We start from the raw sequence: 19,924 nt of genomic DNA, 5'->3' as shown, positions 1-19,924 counted from the left end.
TCAAGAGATGAATTTATATGGGCTGAGATGAATTTGGAACGTATATCGTAGTGGTGACCGGTGAGGCACCTCCGTCCTTGCAAAGGTTGGTATACAACAAAACTTAAGGTTCTAAGCGATGATGTGGAACCTGGGTTTCTTATCCCTCCCTTAAAACAACTCTGATGCCAGCTTAAGAAGCTATATGCAGAAAAGAATATTAGTGTTGTCATTTAGGCGTTCCCGAACTGCGTTCGAGGTATTTACTGTAATTATTTTTCGAAAACACGATTTATTTATACGTCAACACTAATTTGCATAAAATGCGTTATTGCGCGTTAGGTGAATCGAACGACGGACAACCGCTACTTAACTCTGTTTAAAAGAGTGGATACTGAGGAGCAATACAACGAATTATCAAAGGTCCAAAGACGAATGTAAGGGCAAAATTCAAGATTTTGAATCGATGCAGTAGACTTCCAAGATATGCTACCGAGTAACTGGAAATAATTGGGGACGCTTCGGTTTGACAGAGGACACCAATGGCCAGGAGATGAAGATATATTTCAATAAAAAAATTTGGGTTGTAGCACAGTACATTCACCTAAATCTGCTTTCCTTAAGACATGAGGGTTATAATCCAGAGTGATGTAAGCAGCTGAATGATGCGGTCTTTACTGAAACTTGCGATTATAGAACGCTGCCTCAGCATTACGCGGGCGAACAGTGTAAACACCGCTATGATTAGTGACGTCAAAAACTCCCACGCATCGCGTGGAGCTCTAACGTTGTCAGGTGCATACTTAGCTTGGCGTCCAAAGATTTTGACAATGCTTTGCACGAATTCAACCACAACGTTAAGGTATCCAATACTAAGGGCCCCTGCAACGTTATCTTTTCAGGTACTTTTCGGGGTATATTTCTATTCTACGTGTCATTCAGAGATGGACGAAAAAAATCAAGATCAGTAGAGAATTGAAAGTTATTCAATTTTTAAATACTAAAATACATGTAAATTGACAGTTGCTCCATCTCTCGAAAACCAACGCTCGCTGCCCAATCTGTCCAATGACGGCTCATCGTTCGCGGGACCAATGAGGGCAGCGGAACGTCTGCGTTCCAGAAGTTTTACGCCCATGGTTGATTGACCACGGAAGCTTCTCCCCTCGCTTGTTGACGGCGTCGTTTGGCGGCACCGCGACAACCGCGCCGATAGACGCCCAGAAGTAGGAGGAGGAGGAGACGGGGCGCCGAAATCACCTGGCCTTTGCTGCGTTTATGTGTGTTGCACGCCTTTTTTTTTTTTTTTACTCTGCCTTACCGTTCAAGACATTTTGCGATTACTAGGGCGGCTGTTCATAACAAAATTTGGCCTAAAATGATGCCCGAGGGATTCGAACTGTGAAGTGTGCGCTCTGTCTTGGAACTGAGGCTTGACGTGAATTCTACTTTTGGGTTCACCGAAAGTCGACAAACAGTTGCATATCCTGTTTAAAAAGACCTCCTCAGACCTTTGGTTTGAAAAACTGCGCATAAAGGACAAGACAATACAAAAAGGACAGGACGGGTGCAGATCTGCGCCGGTTCTGTCCTTTCCTCATTGTATTGTTCTTTATGCGTAGTTTTTCAATCCCAAAATGTTTCGCCAACTAGCCCAACAACACGCTGTACCTCGTGAGACGCTCGCACACAAATAAATAAGCCACAGCGGGGTTGAACCACATATCTTCAAAACAAGAGTACGTTCTGTTAACCACTCGGCGATTCCAGCACCGGAACGAGGTTCAAAAATGCGGCCTATAATGCCTGGGCATCAAAGAATATGTTTGTATATGTTTGTCGTTATTTAGAAATTGTGGCACTGATACCGTTTACCCCGAACGGATGTTGCAGATTAGCCTAGTGATGCAAATATCACGAAACATTTACCTATAGCTCCCTCGTTTACTCCTAAAAAGCTATCGCACAGTCGCGATTTCTACGGCGCAGGCCAAGCTAGTCATGAAAAGAACGCACCATTAAAAATACAGCGGACTTTGGTAATAGCTTTCCAACAAAAAAAAAGTGCGCTTTGAATTGGTCCGGTGGCAGTCGACTGCTGCTAAAGAAAAAAAGATTTGATTATTTTTCGGTGAACGGAACAGTGCTTGCCAGAGAAACCACGTTATCAAACATCGAGGCGCTTAAGGCGGTCTGAAAACTACGAAGCTACAGGCCGCTTTGCGATGAGTACACCACTTCTGGCGTGGATGCTGATTTGTGCCGAGGATAGACATCGTCTTTTTTTTATTTATTACCGTTTTTCGAAGCACACGTCCAGTCAAGGATAGATTAAAAACCGTCTGCCATGCTTTGGCTGACGGAAAAACTTAAAATAAACATCAAAAGTACACAGTTCTTTCAAACCTGGCAGCCATTCGTGGTCAGGGTCTTGTAGCTTGTGGATCTCGTACACCATGGTTATACTTTGTGCAAAGTACTTGCTCACAGTGAGCGCTTCAGGATCAGCATGGCGTACCGCCATCCTCGACCTCCAAATGGCATGCAGGGCTAGGGCCATGATAAGATTGTACGGCACAATGCTATCACTTTGTACAGACAGAAACCGTATACCATCTGGTGAAACGGGCAGGTCTTTCTTCAAAGTCCTTTGCAAGACATCCCAGCAAAAAATGGCGTCCCAGTACTCCGTGAAAACATGCTCAACTGTTTCTGGCTTTCCATATAATGTGCAGTTTGTTGACCAGGGAACAAACAAACCTTGTTCTTCCACCCAAGTTTTAAAGGGGTCCTGAAATGCCTTCCGCCGATGCATGGATGTACAAGTAACCAAATAAAGCAATGTATTAGCAATCTCCTCCTGCAAGAATTTTGTTAAAGCGATGAGTATTAGCTGAGAAATCGTAAATCAAAAACCGCGAATTATCGTCGCGCCGTATTTCGTCCTCCTTTCAACTGTTTCTTCGCTGTTGGCCTCCCCTCCCATGATGCTCCGCTCCTCAGCGGTGACGTACTTCCGCTATTGCGCTCCCACAGACTGCCGTCTGCTACGGGCCAGCTCTTTCGGCTTTTTCATCTCTGTAGACACCATGGAGACAGGCTGGAAAAGCGAACGAATGACCTGGCCGCATGTGTGCGGCCTGGCCTTGCCCTTTCGCGGTGTACGTAGCTGCAGGGCTGCAGTTGTATCGGCGGCGAACTCGCAGCCGCGTGGGGAGAATCGTGCGCTCGTTCCCTTTGGTGCACCGCGCACTGTTTATCCAAAAAAGCGCGGTCTCAGATGTGGCCCCGCTGGTGCCGGGTGTTATTTTGCGGTGGTTGTAATTCCTACTACCGGCGGCATGTGAAAAAAGACATTTTCAACAGACACAGAACCCGTGCACAAAACGCGCCGGATCGGATCGCTTTATCAGCGGCGATGAACGTGAAGGCGAAGAGCAAACCAACGCTGCACTCGATCAGCGAGAACCCGTGTTCTGACAAGCTGCACCCATGTGTTGCATTCAACACTGACGGGAAAGCGTTTGTTTGCACTTGTTTGGATAGTCGTAAAATGTCCAAACACTTCGGCACTCCGCTAGCAGATCAGCCGGCGAGACATTTCGGAAAACATTTGACAGATGGCGCCGTATGCATTAGTGTGTCGCTACGCGAAACTGATGAGACGCTCTACTAAAACTCCCATCGCGGTGTCACGTAGCGGGACGCAAAAATTTAGCGTTTAGCGTATGCAAAGGCCACAAACGCTGTACTAAAACTCTATTAGCAGCAAAATAGCGTGCGTATGTGAAACCGCTTGCGTTTACAAAGCTGCACGCCGAGCGCGTACGTTTCAAACCTAGTGACATCGTTTAAATACACTGGCAAGCACAGTGTAACGTAGTCAGATATCAACCGTATGCTCACGCGACAAGCAAGAGCTTGTTTTATGTGGGGCGGAGATTGCGCATAAAGGCCCGTTCGCACTTGCGACGAAAGCGAGTGAGAGCGGCAGGAATTCCGTCGCTTTGTCGCGCGACGATCGTTTTTGTCGAATGGTCGGGACAAATTTTGGTTGCGCGACAGAATTCCCGTCGCTTTCGCTCGCTTTCGTCGCCAGCGGGAATGGAAAGTTCTGCCGCTGCCGTCTGCTACGCAGCTCGGAGGTAACCGCGCGATCTGCTCGGGCCGGATGAACGCGCACACTCCCGCACGGCAGCGCCCCAAGCGGCAGACGGCCGCGTACATCGCTCCCGGCGCCCGCCTGGAGCCCGCCCTCGGCACACTAGCCAGTATATTTCAGGCACTATAATGGAGGAAAGATTTTTTGCTTCCGATGAACCTAGTTCTTTGCCCCTGTGTTTTTAAATACATGAAGTGGTTAGCACGTCGTCCTCACGCAGCTCTGTATCGTCGTAGCATCGATGATTGTCCGAACGAAGCTTGCAGCTAAGCCAATGCAGCGACCGAAGCTGTGTGTGTGTGTGTGCATCGCCTCCTGTGTGTTGTGGACGCGTTCGTTTCGCGATGAAATGCGACATTGTACTTCTGCGGGTGGATAGTGCTTCCCATTGTCTGGATTATCTTTCTCGAACGACGTACCACTCAACCTCGCATGGGGTATGTGCAGTGTGCCTGGCTAAAAGCCTTCTCGCATGCGCGCCAGAGTTGTGACTTGCTGCTCGTCCCCGCAAACCGGGTGTGAGGTGAGTGCCGTATTTACGACGGGCAGGAGGAGGCAACTCATCGTCTGTCAATCGCGGTTCAGACTTGCAACGCATGTTGTGACGTTGCGTTCGTTCGAAACGCATCTCTGGATTGTTTTGAAGTTGAATAAAATGTACGCGTCAAACCCGCGCATTCGGCTCAGGGTGTTCTCTGCGATTGCACCAAAGAAGTGCCACGGGACTTTCTTTATGGTACGTACTCACGTAAGATAAAATCCACGTCGTGTTATGGCCGTGTTGCATTCAATACAAACGGTTAAGCGTTTGTTTACACTTGTTTCGTTTGTCGTAAAATGTCAAAGCACTCCGGCACTCCGCTGGCAGATCAGCCGGCGAGCCGACGGTGAGCAGACGACTCATCTCTTTGCCGGAAGTGCGTGAAAAAGCCGCCCAATAGCAGGATGTCTAGCTCATGACGAACATCTGGGAATCGATGATGTAGACATGTGAAGATGGCGGCGTCCAAAAACACGAAGGAAAGGGTGAGAAAAAAGCGACAAACTTTGCAACAAAAGTGTGAGCTTTCCGCTGCGCGTAAAAGAGTAATACTTGGCACAGGTGACGTTGGCGACCCAATCTAGCGATTGCGCTAGTTCATTTAGTGTGCTCAAAATGCCTTTCAGGGCCCCTTTAACAGGGAGGGTGTTGGTGTGTAACTTAAAGAAAAAATGTTTTCCCGGACGCTGGGACAGCCATTTTGATTACACGAAATAAAACATCCTGACCAAGAATAGAGCTGTATAACGATCGATACAGGGGTACCGGGAATAACATTTCCTTCAAATTCTTGGTGAGCGCCCACCTCGATACGGTTGTTAGGTACTCGAGAGAAAACCGCACAGAAAAAAAACCTTGACCGAGTCTACTACCTCCGGCATGTAGCCTTTCATTGTTCCACCTCTTTCAGTCGCAGAGGAGACAATAAACATGGGCAATGAACTGGCTAGTGATCTTTGCATGAAAGTTCGTAGAAAGGGTTCTTGCGAGTCTCGTAAAAACGAAAACCGGTTGACAAGCTGTCTGACATAAATGTGACATAGGCCGACACCACCTTCCCTCACCCGTCGAAAGAGATTAGTTCTACTACAGCGCTCCCACACCGATGACCATATGAAGACAGCAAACACACGATGTATTCTCTGAACATGAACTGTGGAAGAATGAAGGATTTGTAACACGTACCACAGTTTGGCTAAAAGAAAAAGATTGCAGGCTGTGGCACGAGCAAAACCCGACAATGCACGACTGCCCCACTTTGTTGTCTTTTCACGCAACCTTGCTATTTCCCCTTCCCAGTCGTCGTCGTTTTGTTCGTACTGGTCCAAAGGTACCCCCGACAGCGCACCGGCGTGCGCGACCACACCACGTTCTCAAACACACAAGGTGCCGCTTCCCACTCCCCATGAAAAAAACCCGTACATTTCGACCAGTCGAGGATACACGTCGTCATATGGAATGCGGAAGGGTGATTTGGAATGTATTTTAACGAAGCGCGCAGACACTGGACGATGCTGAGGGCGGTTCATTCGCGGCTTGAAAGAGCGCGTAAGCGCGCGAAACGGGCACTAGTGTCTGCGCTCTGTTACTATCTGCGGACAAGTTATAAAGCGACGCTTTAGTGTTATCACTGATGGCATCTGGGACGCGAAAATGCCCCTCAGAAAAACCGGCTTTCTCTGACGGTGTCAATAAATAATCGTGGATGAAGTGAAAGAAAAAAAAACGCTTCCTGTGGCCAGAATTTAGCCTGGCTCGCTCGCGTTATGAAGCCGGCGTCTATCGTATACATCCACTTTGACATAGTTAATGCGGTCAACTGAGGCGACAGCGAAAGAATATGTTACGAGATAGCTTCGTGGTAAACCATCGTCGTCGTTAGACGGGTGGTGCATGATTTTATTTATGCCTTTCTAAAGGAAAAACACGACCTAAAGTATTATTTAGGCCCAGTTGGTCGATACAATGACCTGTACAAAATATATCAAAGCTTAGCCAACCCTAGGGCGCGTTGGGTCCCCGCGTTATGTCGTCATATGCGCAGGCTTCGGGGGTGTTGTAGGCAGTGTCGCATTTTTTTGTATTTGTTGACGTAAAAATTGAATATAACCTTCTCATTTCCGCAACGACTCAGATAGTTCAATTTGCGTCAGAATCTGAACGACACAAACAACAGAAGTAGGACCCAACAAAAAGTACCTGTAAGAAAAACGCTGCAGGGGTCCTTTAAAACTGCCTGTATGCGATCAATACACCACTCTGGCCGATCGGGAAGTGACGAGACACTGCCTTCAGAAGCTCACGGCCGCATTACGAATTCTATTTTCGTTGTGATGTAGCATACCTTGCCCGCGATGTTCGCCTTCCTAATTAGCGGGAATTCCAGTATCTCTTGTCATCACGTGAGATCCAACTTAACGCATTGAATTTTAACGTTTTAAACCGGTACACGTAGCTTGACTGTAACATGGCTTGGCATGTAGTGAGGATCAAGCTGAATATAACTTCCACGTGAAGCACAATTTTTAATCTATCAATACACAACTTTCTTTTGGACATTGGGTAAAACACTACAGGCGTATCGAACAAATGCAGCAAAGAAACTGTTAAGAAATGGAATATTTCTGAACCCTCTGTGGCGCTGTTTAGAGCAATGAAATAGATATAACTTCAAGGTTGATTTGAACAACACGTAACGCTGATATGTGCGGCGTTCTAAGCCTACTCAATATTTCTTAGAAATAAAGTGATCACCGCTCAGAGTAAATCGTATTTTGAAGAGAGATTGTTGTTTCCAGTAATAAAGCTTTCTTTTTCGAACTAGTAATTCTACACTTTATTTCTTCTCTTTGCTGACGTTAATACTTCTACGTTGTCTGTAACTAGGTGAGGGATACCACATTCCGGCCGCCAAGTGGAAGTTCGTCTATACGAGAAAGAACTGCGCTGTGATTCAAGTACTCACCGATGAAACCAAACTACTCCGTGAGTACCTCAATATTAATTAGGAATAATTAGGAATCTTATTTCGTTTCGGTGACTTGTGGAAGTTATCTTTCCACTATACGGGATCAACGCGAGAACTCGCGGTGTTAGGTTTGTATTTCCGGCGGTGCATGCCACCTACGCGGGGAGCTGGAGGAGGAGCAGGAGGACTGAAACTTCATTTTTGTTTAAAAGAAAAGAGAGTTAGGGCCTGCGGCCCTCCGCACAGGTGCAGTCAATATCCGGGACCCCATTGGTCAAGGCCGCCGCTCTCGCCCGTCGAACTAGAGACCTTTTGAGACTCCAAGCAATTGAGCAGGGCTGCATCCCTTGCCTCTCTAGTAGAGGAAGGGTTGGGGGATAACGCAGGGTTCCTCTGGCATGCCCACACCATATTGAAGGTGTCGGACACCGCCCCACAGTGCAGACACCGCCCATCATTTTAGGGTCGAAATGCTTTGCTACTGCAGGACGCATAAATGTGTTCGTCTGCCTACGCGGGGAGGAGTCAGGCAGAATTGAACTTTTCGCCGAAACATTGTAGTTCGGGAATGAGTGTCTGAGGTCTAAGCTTCTGCTTAAAAAAGGAAAAAAAAGCAGGTGCGTGGCGTATTCGTTTAAAGCTACACCGTAAAAAAAAATGCAGATTCTTTTGGTGGATACGTGAACGGTTTGATACCTCTCACACCGGATTGAGAAGAGGAAAAGAAAGGCGCCTTTCTCCCACTCGTTTTGGAAGAGGATGGTGAGTGCTCGCGCCATTGCAAAGTGGCAGAACTAAATATATCAGAGGAATTTCCACGTTGCTCCTGAAAGAAAAAAAACATTTGTGTTTGACCTGATCCCAAATTAGAGGTGTTGGGCTAAAGCAGCGCGATTGGATGCCCTTGTCCTCAACTGATGCGAAGACTCCATCGCACTGACCGATGTGCATATGCCGCCCCATTAAGACCTAGCCGGCATATGACGTGTCATCTGTGCGATGTTGCTTGTCACGTCGGTATGCTCAACAAAAGTGCTACATGTCAAGCGAAACAAAAGCGCTCGCACAAATCTAAAGCAGTATTAACCAACAACCACACTCTGTATATCTTTTTTCGTGCGAGTCGCGCAATATTCTCACATGTAGCTCAGCGAATGCTTTACAAGCCAGGGACTCAACCTTGCCCCCAAATTTTATTTTATTTAAAAAATACCTTACAGGCTCTATTACGGAGCATAGAGTAAGGGGGGTACACAGGAAAGAACGCTAGTGGGTGACACTTCTTCCACAATACAAGTCAATACATTGGAACTAATAACAGTGGTTGCGCAAATGACAAGGAGGGGTTTCAAGCAACAACAAGAATTTCGCAGTCGCAAAAAAAAGCACAAAGAACAAAAACAGAATTGAAGGGGGTTATACAATGCTATTGAGATAGATGTATCATTAATTGCTCGCGAAAAATTTCATGATTAGTTAAATTGACAATGACGTCGGGTAGGTCATTCCAGAGTGCTATGGCACGAGGCAAAGCCGATGAATTGAATGAATTTGTTTTTCCAAAGATGCGTGTGATGCTTCGCTGATTGTGTAGTCGTTTAGACATGCACAATGGTGTGGTTAGTGGGAAGGGTGGTGGCCTGGACGCGTGAATATATTTATGAAGCAAAGACAGGAGGGCAACTGTGCGCCGTATGTCTAGATGCTGTAATGAGAGATCATGCTTTATTTGTGTGACGCTCGAGGGGCGACTGTAAATGCGTGAAATGAACCGTGACGCTCTGTTTTACACAGCTTCTAGCTGGTTAATGAGATAGGCTTGGAAGGGGGACCATATGGGTGATGCGACTTCCAGCTGTGGGCGAACAAAGGTTAAGTAAGCTTGTTTGCGGACGTTATTTGGCGCGTTTCGTAGGTTTCGACGCAAGTATCCTAGGGTTCTTGATGCGTTTGCAGATATGTAGGTTAAATGTGCCGCCCAAGTAAGATTAGAAGTGAGATGGACGCCGAGGTATTTATACGAAGATGACCGTGATACGTTGGAATTGTTTATGTAGTAATCAAATGCAACAGTTAATGTTTTTCGACTAAAAGATATTACTTTACATTTAGATAAATTTAAAGTCATTTGCCATGCACCACACCAGTTGTTAATGAGGTTAAGGTCTTTCTGGAGAGCAAGGTGGTCATCGGTACTAGTGATAGAACGGTATAGAATACAATCATCAGCAAAAAGCGGTATTGACGAAGAAATATTAGTTGGAAGATCATTAATGTAGATTAGAAAAAGTAGTGGCCCCAAGACGCTACCCTGAGGCACTCCGGAGGTGACATCGGAAATTGGAGAGGAAGAGTTATTAACCAGAGTGAACTGCTGTCGAAAGGACAAAAAGTTACGGATCCACGATAAGGTTAGCGAATCTAAACGAAGTTCTGTTCATTTTGAAATCAGACGGAAATGAGGTACGCGGTCGAATGCTTTAGAAAAGTCCAGGAAAATGCAGTCAGTTTGTAAATTATTATCCATATTGAAGTGAAGATCAGTGGTAAATTCGAGTAACTGGGTGTCGCATGAAAAACCTCGCCTAAATCCATGCTGATTCTCAAAAAAGAAGTTATTGGTTTCTAAATGACAATAAATGTGCGAAGAAATTATATGCTCAAGCATCTTGCAGCAAATGCATGTTAGTGATATGGGGCGATAATTTTCTGGTGAATATCTATTGCCACTTTTAAATAAGGGAACTACTTTACCTATTTTCCAAACAGCCGGCAGTTGTCCTGTTGATAAAGATTGCGTGAAGATATGGTACAGGATTTTACTTGAGCATAATGACGTGTTTTTGAGCACCTTAGAATTAATGTTATCAATGCCTGAAGAAGTTGATAATTTAAGTTTTCCAATAAGAATCGCAATCCCTTCAGCGCTGATGGCAATAGGTGCCATGAATGTGTAATCCAACTCGGAAACTTCGGGCACTCTGGAATGATCTTCGCACGTGAACACAGATGAAAAAAATGAGTTCAACACTGAAGCGCTATCTACATCTGATAGAGGCATATGGTTAGCATCTTGTATGCTGACAGAACTGGTAGCATTGCGAGCGGAAATTACTTGCCAGAATTTTTTCGGATTAGTATTTAACATGGATGGCAAGTCCTGAGTAAAATATTTAGATTTCGCTTTGCTTACTTCGGAGCAGTACTCTTTCAAAGAATCGTTGTATTTTTCCCAATCTGAAGGGCTCGAAGTGCGCTTTGCAATTTTGTAGAGCCGCTTCTTCTTTGACCTATGAGACTCAAGCGTTTTGTTAAACCAAAGATTTTTATTGTCGTTAGAGATAGAGATTAGGGGAATATATTTATCAACCAAAGTAATAATTTTGTTTCTGAAGAGAACCCAGTTTTCGTTGACTGATCGGTACGGGAAAGATGGAAGGAAAACCTGATCGTAAAAAACTGCCAATTCATCATTCATATCTTCGTAATTAGCTTTGTTATAGTCCCGAATTTGTTTAATAGTACTATGTTATACGTGGGTTGGGAGGCTAAGTGTTATTTGAAGTAGCTTATGGTCACTGAAACCATCTATGTGCAGAATAGCACTAACAGTCTCAGGAGCGTTAGTTAAAATTAAGTCTAAAATGTTTGTACCCCGAGTCGGTTCCTTGACAACTTGAAACAGGTTATAATCTAGGGTTAGATTTACAAATTCTATTGCTTCATGGCAGGTAGAAGTTAAGAGGGACCAATTAATCTAGGGAAAATTAAAGTCGCCGAGTAAGTATATATTATCAGGAGAGCATTGCTCAATTGCTGAATCAACGCTTTTGCGCAGCTCTTCTACAAACAAGTTATCCGAGTCGGGAGGGCGATAGCATACACCTATCAATATTTTTGTTGCTGATGTGATGCATGCGGTCCATACAATTTCAATAGTGGAGTCTGTGTTGACGCCAAAAGATGACAGTGTTTTTTTAATAGCTAGTAGAACGCCACCACCTCTTTTTTTATCGCGGTCATGCCTAAATATGTTGTAGGTGCTGTTATCGGGGAGAAGCTCGTGATCGGGTATATCAGAATGAAGCCAAGTCTCTGTTATTGCTAAAATGTCAGGGTTACTATCTTCTAAGAACGAGCAAAGCTGATCGCGTTTGGGTATAAGGTTGCGTATGTTAGTAAAGCATAACTGCATGAATGGTGACTTGTTAAAGTAGTCTGAACGCTTAGGTTCCGTTGCGTGTGCATGCTTTCTTTGCTATGTTTTGTTAAGAATAACGGAATCCGTTGCGTGATCATACATGTAGGTCTCGTTGTCAATGCGCAGTTTGTCCACTGACAACTTTATCGGCTTCTTTAAGCGTTTGGCGAATTCAATTAATTTTTTCCTGCAATAACGTGTAGATGGTGAGAAGTCCTCACCAATCGAAAAGTTGGTACCCTTTAGTTTATGCGCGGCAGAAAGAACTTTTTGTTTGTCTTTAAAGGAACTCATTTTAGCAATGATTGGCCGCTGCTTATCCGTGTTGTACTTTCCCAGTCTATGTACCCGTTCAAAGTGGTCATTTGTTAGGGAGATGCTAAGTTTTTCAGAACAAAAAGTTATTATTTTTTGCTCGGATGTTGCCCAGTCTTCTTTGTCTATGTCATCTATACCAAAAAAGAGCAGATTGTCCCGCCGTTGCCTGTTTTCCGCGTCATCACATCTCATCGTTATAGACTGTATCCTATCAGTAATATTGCGCAACGACTCATTATGTAAAGAATCGACTACAGTGGAATCAACTGAAGTCTTTGCGGTTTCCAAGGCGGTAACTCTTTCCGTCAATTGCTTAATCTGCTTTTCAGCCACATCTTGCCTTTCCCGAACACTTTTCAATTCACTGAGTATTCTGGCCTGCCCAGCTTCTAGCCTGCCGACAACCTCCAAAACTGTGGCGACTTTTTTTTCCAGAGTAGGCCCAGGGTTGGTCTCAATATCGCCACAAACAATTAGCAACAGTTCAAACAGAGCATGGCACGGGCGTGCCGGAAGGCAGCATGCTCGCCTCACAGAATCTAACAATGTCGGTGGGCACGACACCGCAATCAAAAAACGATTGTCGCTCTTCACACAAACAGCGCACTCAAGGTAACTAACCTGTAAATACAGCAGTGGTAAGCGACCCATTCCAGATGCGGTGTCGTGCCCAAAGGAAAAAGTTGTAGGCGGGCGCTTATAACCGGCGGCGGTGACGATATCAGTTGACGATCCCGGTAGCCAGACGAGGGAACTGTTTCCGTCCAAACGTGGCTGTGCACAGAACGATGTCGACTGGAACGAAGCTGGTTCTGATTGGCACTGCAGCCAAGGATCGGGAGCCCACGAGCTGAAGCCCATGAGCAGTACAGCCTGTAAATACAGCAGTGGTAAGCGACCCATTCCAGATGCGGTGTCGTGCCCCTTTGTAATAAACCGCCAATTAATTTATTTACTTTGTAATAAACCGCCAATTAAGCTTAGGCTGACTGCTGAGCTCTGCATCTAGTGTTGCAAAATGTCGATTTTATAGCTGCGCGCGTTTAGGTTTTCTGAATCAAACACCATCTCTTAGCAAGTACACGTCTCAGCCTCACTAACAAGTTACAATAACTTGGAACTTATCTTGACCTCACGAGACACATAAACGTCTTCTTTGTCATGACTGATGTGGGTTGACAATCACGTTCGATTCATAACTGACGTATACTCAGACTTACCCAGTCTCATACCTCATATGAGACTCAAACAAACCCCGGATGACGACTCATCTAAAAAGTACTCATAATTTCCCGGAACTTAAACGGGTTCACAAAAACGAAGGGCTCAAGCGCACGGCTTCAAATGCTTGGGCTCAGTCGTACGAAGGCTTGAATGGGGGCGGAAACAACTCTGACTGCGGATTCACTGCAGCCATGCGTGCTTCGGTATTTATTTCTAGCGTCCTTTGAGATAATATGTACCAATTGAATTTTGCAGAGCATTTGACATAGTCTGTGTTCTAACTAAGAGAGAATCTCATTCTGGAGGTTAGCAAAACGGAGTGCACTCGGGTGTTCATAAATAATTACATTTTCTGTGCTGCGTTCGGGGGATTTGATGGCAGTAGCATTATGAGCACAACCTGTAGTGCTGTCAACGAGCGCAGTGTGACTGCCACAGAGCGGATGCTCGATGCGCTGGCTTCTGCTCGAATTTCTTTTCTTGTTTTTGGAATTTCATTTTTGTGGTATTTTAGGACTGCCCTGTTTACGTATCACGGCTGTACATGGTTCTTAAGACGCGTCGTCAAAGCACTATTGATTCTGTTTTCTTGGTTGTATCCTCTACAGAGCCTTATTTTCGTTAAATAGAGCATTTAAAGCTTACGCATTTTTTTCATTGCGATTGCCTTTAAAGGCCAACTGCACTCAAGTTTCACCTCGCCCAAATTTATTTTTGATGTGCCGTAAGTACCCCCAAATTAGCTGGGACACATGTGGTAGCCCCGTGAAACGCCTCGTTATTCGATCAGAAGTGTTTAAGAAAGCTCCGCCGCAGACCACGCTGCACCTGCCGGCAGATCGCGTAAACAGCCATGACGTGCCTGTGACATTCCATCCGACGAGGGCTTCTTACTTTTGCCAGCTACGCGGCTGGAGGACCGGTCGAGGTCTGCTGCGCACGCTTCACCGATTCGCTGCCCGCTACACGCGTAGAGCTTGGGCGGAGACTTTCTCCCCAGCTGGTGACCGTCCGTCGGCTCCCAGGACGGTTGCAACGTCCCTACAATGGCCGCGCTCTCCTCGGTTTCGGTTTCAAAATCGCCGATTTTTTTCTGGCTGCTTGCGGCGTCTACGCGCCTATTTCAGCTGTTGTATTCTGCATGTTGCTTTCTTTTAAGGCAGGCTATACGAAAATCGGTTTTCAAGCGGTCGAAATTTTGAGTGCAGTTGGCTTTTAAGGACAGTTTAGAACTACTGGCGTCGAAGTGCTGAAGCCTTTGGCGTCGAAGGGTAGAAGCTTTTAATAAGCCGTTACATATTACCTTGAAGTCCCATATTTAAGAGTCGACTGCACAGAGACGTCACTCCAGCACTTGCAAAAACTCCAAAATTCGCAATGCGAGCTAAAGGCGATTATAGCAAATTTCTGGGGCTGCTTAACGCTTCCTAAGAATATGAAGCCGGAACCCTAGTTGGACCTCCTGTTCGTTGCTGTGGAACTTTGCGGCCGTTCCCCTCGCTACTTGACAAGCACAATGAAAACTACCATCAAAAGCTTGTTTGGCTCGCTAGGCGCCAACAAAAGCCACATGTGTACCGCCACCGCTACCTTCACCTTGCAAGCGGCTTGCATTCAAGCTGCGAATGCGACTGTTGTGTACTTTCGAAATATGTTTAACGACATTGGTCTTTTTTGGCTACTGGAAGGCGAAAATGTTCATATGTTTGTATCCCTGTCTGCCTTTGTGTCAGTGTTGTACGGAACGTCGTTCCAAGGCATGGCGTTCCTGTAACTAGCTCCTCTTTGGAGGAACGGAGGAACGCCACTATTTCATTGAGGATCGCTGGAACTGTAACGGTAACTCGTTATGTTTATGAAGGAACGGCAGGAACTGAGTTCCTTCTGCAAATGTTACATCGCTAGGAGTTCGCTTTTTTTTATGCGAAGGCTCAAGTACAAAAATCCAGGAGTCGCTACTGTGTTTCTCTTTCTATAAGCTGTCCAAGTTGCCCCCCCCCCCCCCCCTTCAGCAAAACGTGCTTCTTCGAAGGTCAAAAGAAGAAGAGTAATCAAACAGCGGGCCGCAGCTTGTGCTTGCTTTCATGCCGGGTGAGCTTACCCGGCGTTCGAAAGGGTGAATAGCGCAGCCGCGAGGATGCTTTTCACCTTTCATTGTTTGCCTGGGGAGGCCAGGATGGGCGTGTGGCCGACAAAATTGTTCTCTGCCGGAGAAAGATTGAAGTCCGAGTGGCGCTGCGCGGTTCCTTGTGATACATCCGTATCTATACACTGTTAGGAGTTATTACCGCATTTGTGTGCGGGAGGCGCGGGTGCGTTGTTGTCGCGCGAGTTCCGCCCAATGTGAGGTCATTCGAACGGTCACCGGCTATCAATAGAGTGGGCGCACCGCAGTGTCTCGGGATATTGTCCTGCTCGAAGTTACAGAGTACCCAAGCAGTTGGTCACGGCGCGGACTGTCCTCTATCTGGCGGGAATGGGTCGACGGGAATGCCAGGTCCTTTTGTATTGCAGGCGTCGTGTTGACGAAGGACATGAATTTCGTCATTGTTGAGCTTAATTTCACTCGCCTGAGAGAGACCGCCCGAAGGTCGCTGACCAGCATTCAGAGTTCCTTTAGTTGGTCGGTTTCAAACTGTTATAATTTTACTTTGATGAGTACTTGGGAGTTTGAGTGAGAGTGAGAAGATGTATCACGTGAGCAATTGCTTGTGTACAAATCTTCTGATTTTTTAAACGTAATGTAACGCTAATGTAACGAGACGTTCCAATATAGGTAGTGAAACTGGATCGCGTTCTTTTCGCCATAATTGAACTTGTAACCGGAAATCGTTCCAAAATTTGGCAGGAACGAGGAACGAGCTTTTGTTCCTGTATTAGAGAACGCGTACAACACTGCTTTGCGTAAATCGATTCAGCCGGCGAATGAAAAGTTGGAAAACGTTTTAATGGGGCATTCACGTGGGCAAAGCATTTCGCAACCAATACATCCGTTAGAATGCTCCATATTTGTCGACATTGTTCAGGAACACAAAACCGTAGGTGTATTCGAGGAAAATGAATAAAATTACGTATTTATTGGTTTTTCTCAGGCGTCAGAGAACCAGAATTTCAGCGCTAACAGTATTCCACTAAAATTGCCGCTGAGCAGCATTTCACTATTTATCTTACGCTCTGTACCAAACGCCATGCTTAGTTTACACGCTAAAAATGTTAGTTAATAGTGCCCCTAAGAAAAAACAACCTAATGTTGGGTAATTAAGGTAGTTTTAGCTCAGCACCGACACTTCAAGCGCCATCTGTAGTTAACAGCACGCCGACTAAGGCGCACCCGGAATACATCTTAAAGCAAAGCTTCCACCTCTTCCACCCAACGGTTCCTTCGTGGCGTGCGGGACAAGATACTCCCAATGCCGCCGCGGAGGGGGAGGACGGTTTTCACTCACGGAGCACACTGTATATGGCGCGGCGAATGGTTACCCAGCGTTCCCTGAGCGCAGGTACCTCGTCTCATCGACGGGTGCGTCGCGGGATGGCTTTGTTGTATGCTTTAGCGACGGTTGTTTTGGACCTGTTTTGGCGCAGCTTTATGTCTATTGCGGGGTTCCTTCGCGCGGCTCGATTACCTTGTTCGACAGTACCTCCTGGGTAATCCGGACCCGACGGAATTTAGAGATCGTACGGCAAAGATGCGTTAAGGATTGGTTTGCAAAGGTAGAAAACAAAATGTAGAGAATACCTACAGACGTCTGGCCACTGGAGAAACGCCACCTATTGCACACTGCTTCCCATGAATAAATTCCGTTTTCTAAATTGCCGAATACCAATTCGGTTGTGTTTTCAGAAGTGTTACAAAACAAGAATGGAGGAACTAGTTCGGATAAACAGCGATTATAAAAGTTCCCTCAATTTTCTCGCGATCCTCCAACTGACGCCCATTTATACCACCAGTTAGTTAACTGGTGGTATAAATGGGCGTCACTAAACACACATGCCGAATTGCTTCAGTGTCGGCGCTTCTATCGCGCGGTGGTGTAGCCCTGAGCTAGCACACTACAATGGCTAAATTCTGCTGTGTCACCCTACGAAAGACAGTCCTCTCCCTTTTCTTTCTGCCGAGGAACGGCCGGGATACAGCGGCGGAGGCTGCCGCTCCAGCCCGGCCGTGCCCAGGCTGCTGCGTTCTGGACGCCTCCCCCGCGAATTCCAGGTAACGGCTGGCAAAATTTCTGATTTTACTCTTTGTAGAGCCAGGAGTGTGAATTCAAGTGACGTCGCATGGGCAATTGCTGTGAGGGTCGTTTAAAGCATTGCTTCCCAACCACTTTCACAGCATAGATTTGGGCCAAATTTTTGTATATTTTGCAGAAATACATTCGAGCAGGCTTCAGCCCTTCAGCAGCAGCCACTTCACGCTCCCCTATAGATATTACTCAGAAAGAATGTGTTGCTCTATGCTCACTCCTGTTTTATGGACTTGATTTGAAGTTTTCTTGTATACTTGTGGCTTCCACGCATACTGCGGCCGGAATTTGAACATAATTCAGCGGAGGGTTAATTAAGGTGTCTTTTTAGAGCAAAAAAAAGTTATGAGTGATGCCAGGTTCGGTTTGCTGATATTAGTTTTTTCCTTTTTACTCCACGACTCTTAAAATTCCCTGCATCTATTAAAGATTTCTTTTTTTCTTTTTTGCAAACTTTGCAACCACGAATTCTCCGAAAAAGGGAAAATTCTTCCCATGTAACGTGATCGAACAGGCACATTAAACACGTAATTTCGTTACACTGCAGAAAATCAGCCAAACTTTTATCACACGCCATCTGGTATCAATGCCCTTGTTACAGCGCAAATAAGAAACGCTCGTTTGTGTAACATATGGAACACTGTTTTGGGGTTTCAGGTTCACACAAAAGAAACAATAGACCCATTCAAAAGTGCGAACTCTGGAAAAGACAAATAAGAAGAAATGATACAAAAATACGTTTGCCTAAAGGGACATGCTGCGAAGAGTATTTCAAGACCAAATGCAACATAAGTGTAAACTATAATGCACACCGACCTGACCTGTGCGGGAGTGATTAAAACAGCGTGTTTCTTCTCCAGAAAAAGACCCAAAAGCTGTTTGCGTCGCACATGCAAATATAGAAATTCATAAAGGTATAATGAACTGAAGTTTCTGCCTCTTTCTTGCTACATATTTTAAGGACACTGTATTTATTGCACCTCTTCGGCGGAGCTTGTATGGATGGAAAGGGCGGGTAAAGGAAATACGGTTTTTGAATTGCAGCTTGAGCCACCACTTAACAAACCATCGGTAATTGAGTTATAGACCATGTCTTTCGCCATGTTTTTTAGTTGATTCCTCAAGATCTTAACATAATTATTACCACGGGCACCTTATTCTGAAGAAAGCACACAGACTTTTTAAAATAACGTAGGGTGTAATTTATACCAATTGACAGTGTCATAAATGCTGCCTGTGCTCAATATGTTTGAACAACGGCTTAGGGCACATGCGTTTTTTAACGTAAAGTTCACTCAGCTGGTTACAGTAAGTGTGAGCCTGTGTAGTTGTAGCAACTTATAAGCGGTAAAAAACTTTAGGGCATTATTCTCTCTCAATAACCCTGCCGTTATTTTGGGAAATTGTTGGAATTGTGTTTTATAAATAATGAAGAGTACATCACGGCAAACATGAAGTTAACAGAGCGGCAGAGTACACTCCTAACTTCTAGCTGCAATTTATAAGGTAAAAGGGGTCCTACTTTTTCAGAACGAACTCAGCCTAAACAACCACAAAAAGTTTGAAAGGCTGTAGAAACGTCAACAACCAAATTACCGCCCCGCTGAAGCCATGCACGCAATTTTTTTACAGACGTATGTTTGCAGACGTTTTCATTTCATTTATAAATTTGTTTTTAATATTGTTATTCGGTATGTTTGTAGTAGGATACAACTAAATATTACGGGTGGAGGCCGATTTGTATTGTTTTTCGCAGATCGGATATCAGAATTTTAGGCACACCATTGTCATCCGCGGGAGTACGTTACTACTACTCAAGCCTATCTCACCTTCTATGCCAGAGCATCTCACAGGATGTGTTTGGATAAACAGCTACATTGCTGTAATAGGGCCTGCGTAAATTTGATACATAAGATTGTGAGCACAGTTATTTTTACAGAAGGCGCTCTATAGTCTCGGAGTATATATCTAGCGCAAGTTATAAAGAAAGTGATGTATGAAAAGTAAATTTTAGTCACGCAGTTTACACAACGCCTACAGCGTCAACATTGTTTGGTGACTAAGTACAACATTTAGGCCAGTCTCATAACCTCAAACCTATACGCTATAAAACAAATTCGGTGCTCCTCAATTACTTAGTAGTCTTCTTGAGGAAACCACAAATTATATCTTATTAGTTGCCCTCCTACATCTTCAGCTGTTATATTCTCATTTCCAATTTGCGGCACAATACAACTGTTTTAATATGGCGCGCGGAGTGCGACCCGCCTGCCCTGGGTTTCCCATT

General features: G+C 45.3%; 1 protein-coding gene across 1 annotated transcript in view; it reads left to right on the top strand.

Moving 5' to 3' along the window:
- The window catches only part of LOC144169159 (uncharacterized), a 40,939-nt gene extending 22,414 nt beyond the window's left edge, over positions 1-18,525 (top strand). Inside the window, exons 4-5 of the mRNA XM_077698190.1 lie at positions 7,569-7,667; positions 18,295-18,525. Coding sequence (XP_077554316.1) covers positions 7,569-7,667; positions 18,295-18,476 — 281 coding nt within the window. The 3' untranslated portion in view covers positions 18,477-18,525. The remainder of the gene's footprint in view (positions 1-7,568; positions 7,668-18,294) is intronic.
- Positions 18,526-19,924: the final 1,399 nt, after the last annotated feature.

Source organism: Haemaphysalis longicornis, unplaced genomic scaffold (assembly GCF_048455015.1).
Source record: "Haemaphysalis longicornis isolate Haplotype H1 unplaced genomic scaffold, Haemaphysalis longicornis Haplotype H1 scaffold_2, whole genome shotgun sequence".
Classification (NCBI taxonomy): domain Eukaryota; kingdom Metazoa; phylum Arthropoda; class Arachnida; order Ixodida; family Ixodidae; genus Haemaphysalis; species Haemaphysalis longicornis.
This window is presented reverse-complemented; position numbering and strand designations above follow the sequence as displayed.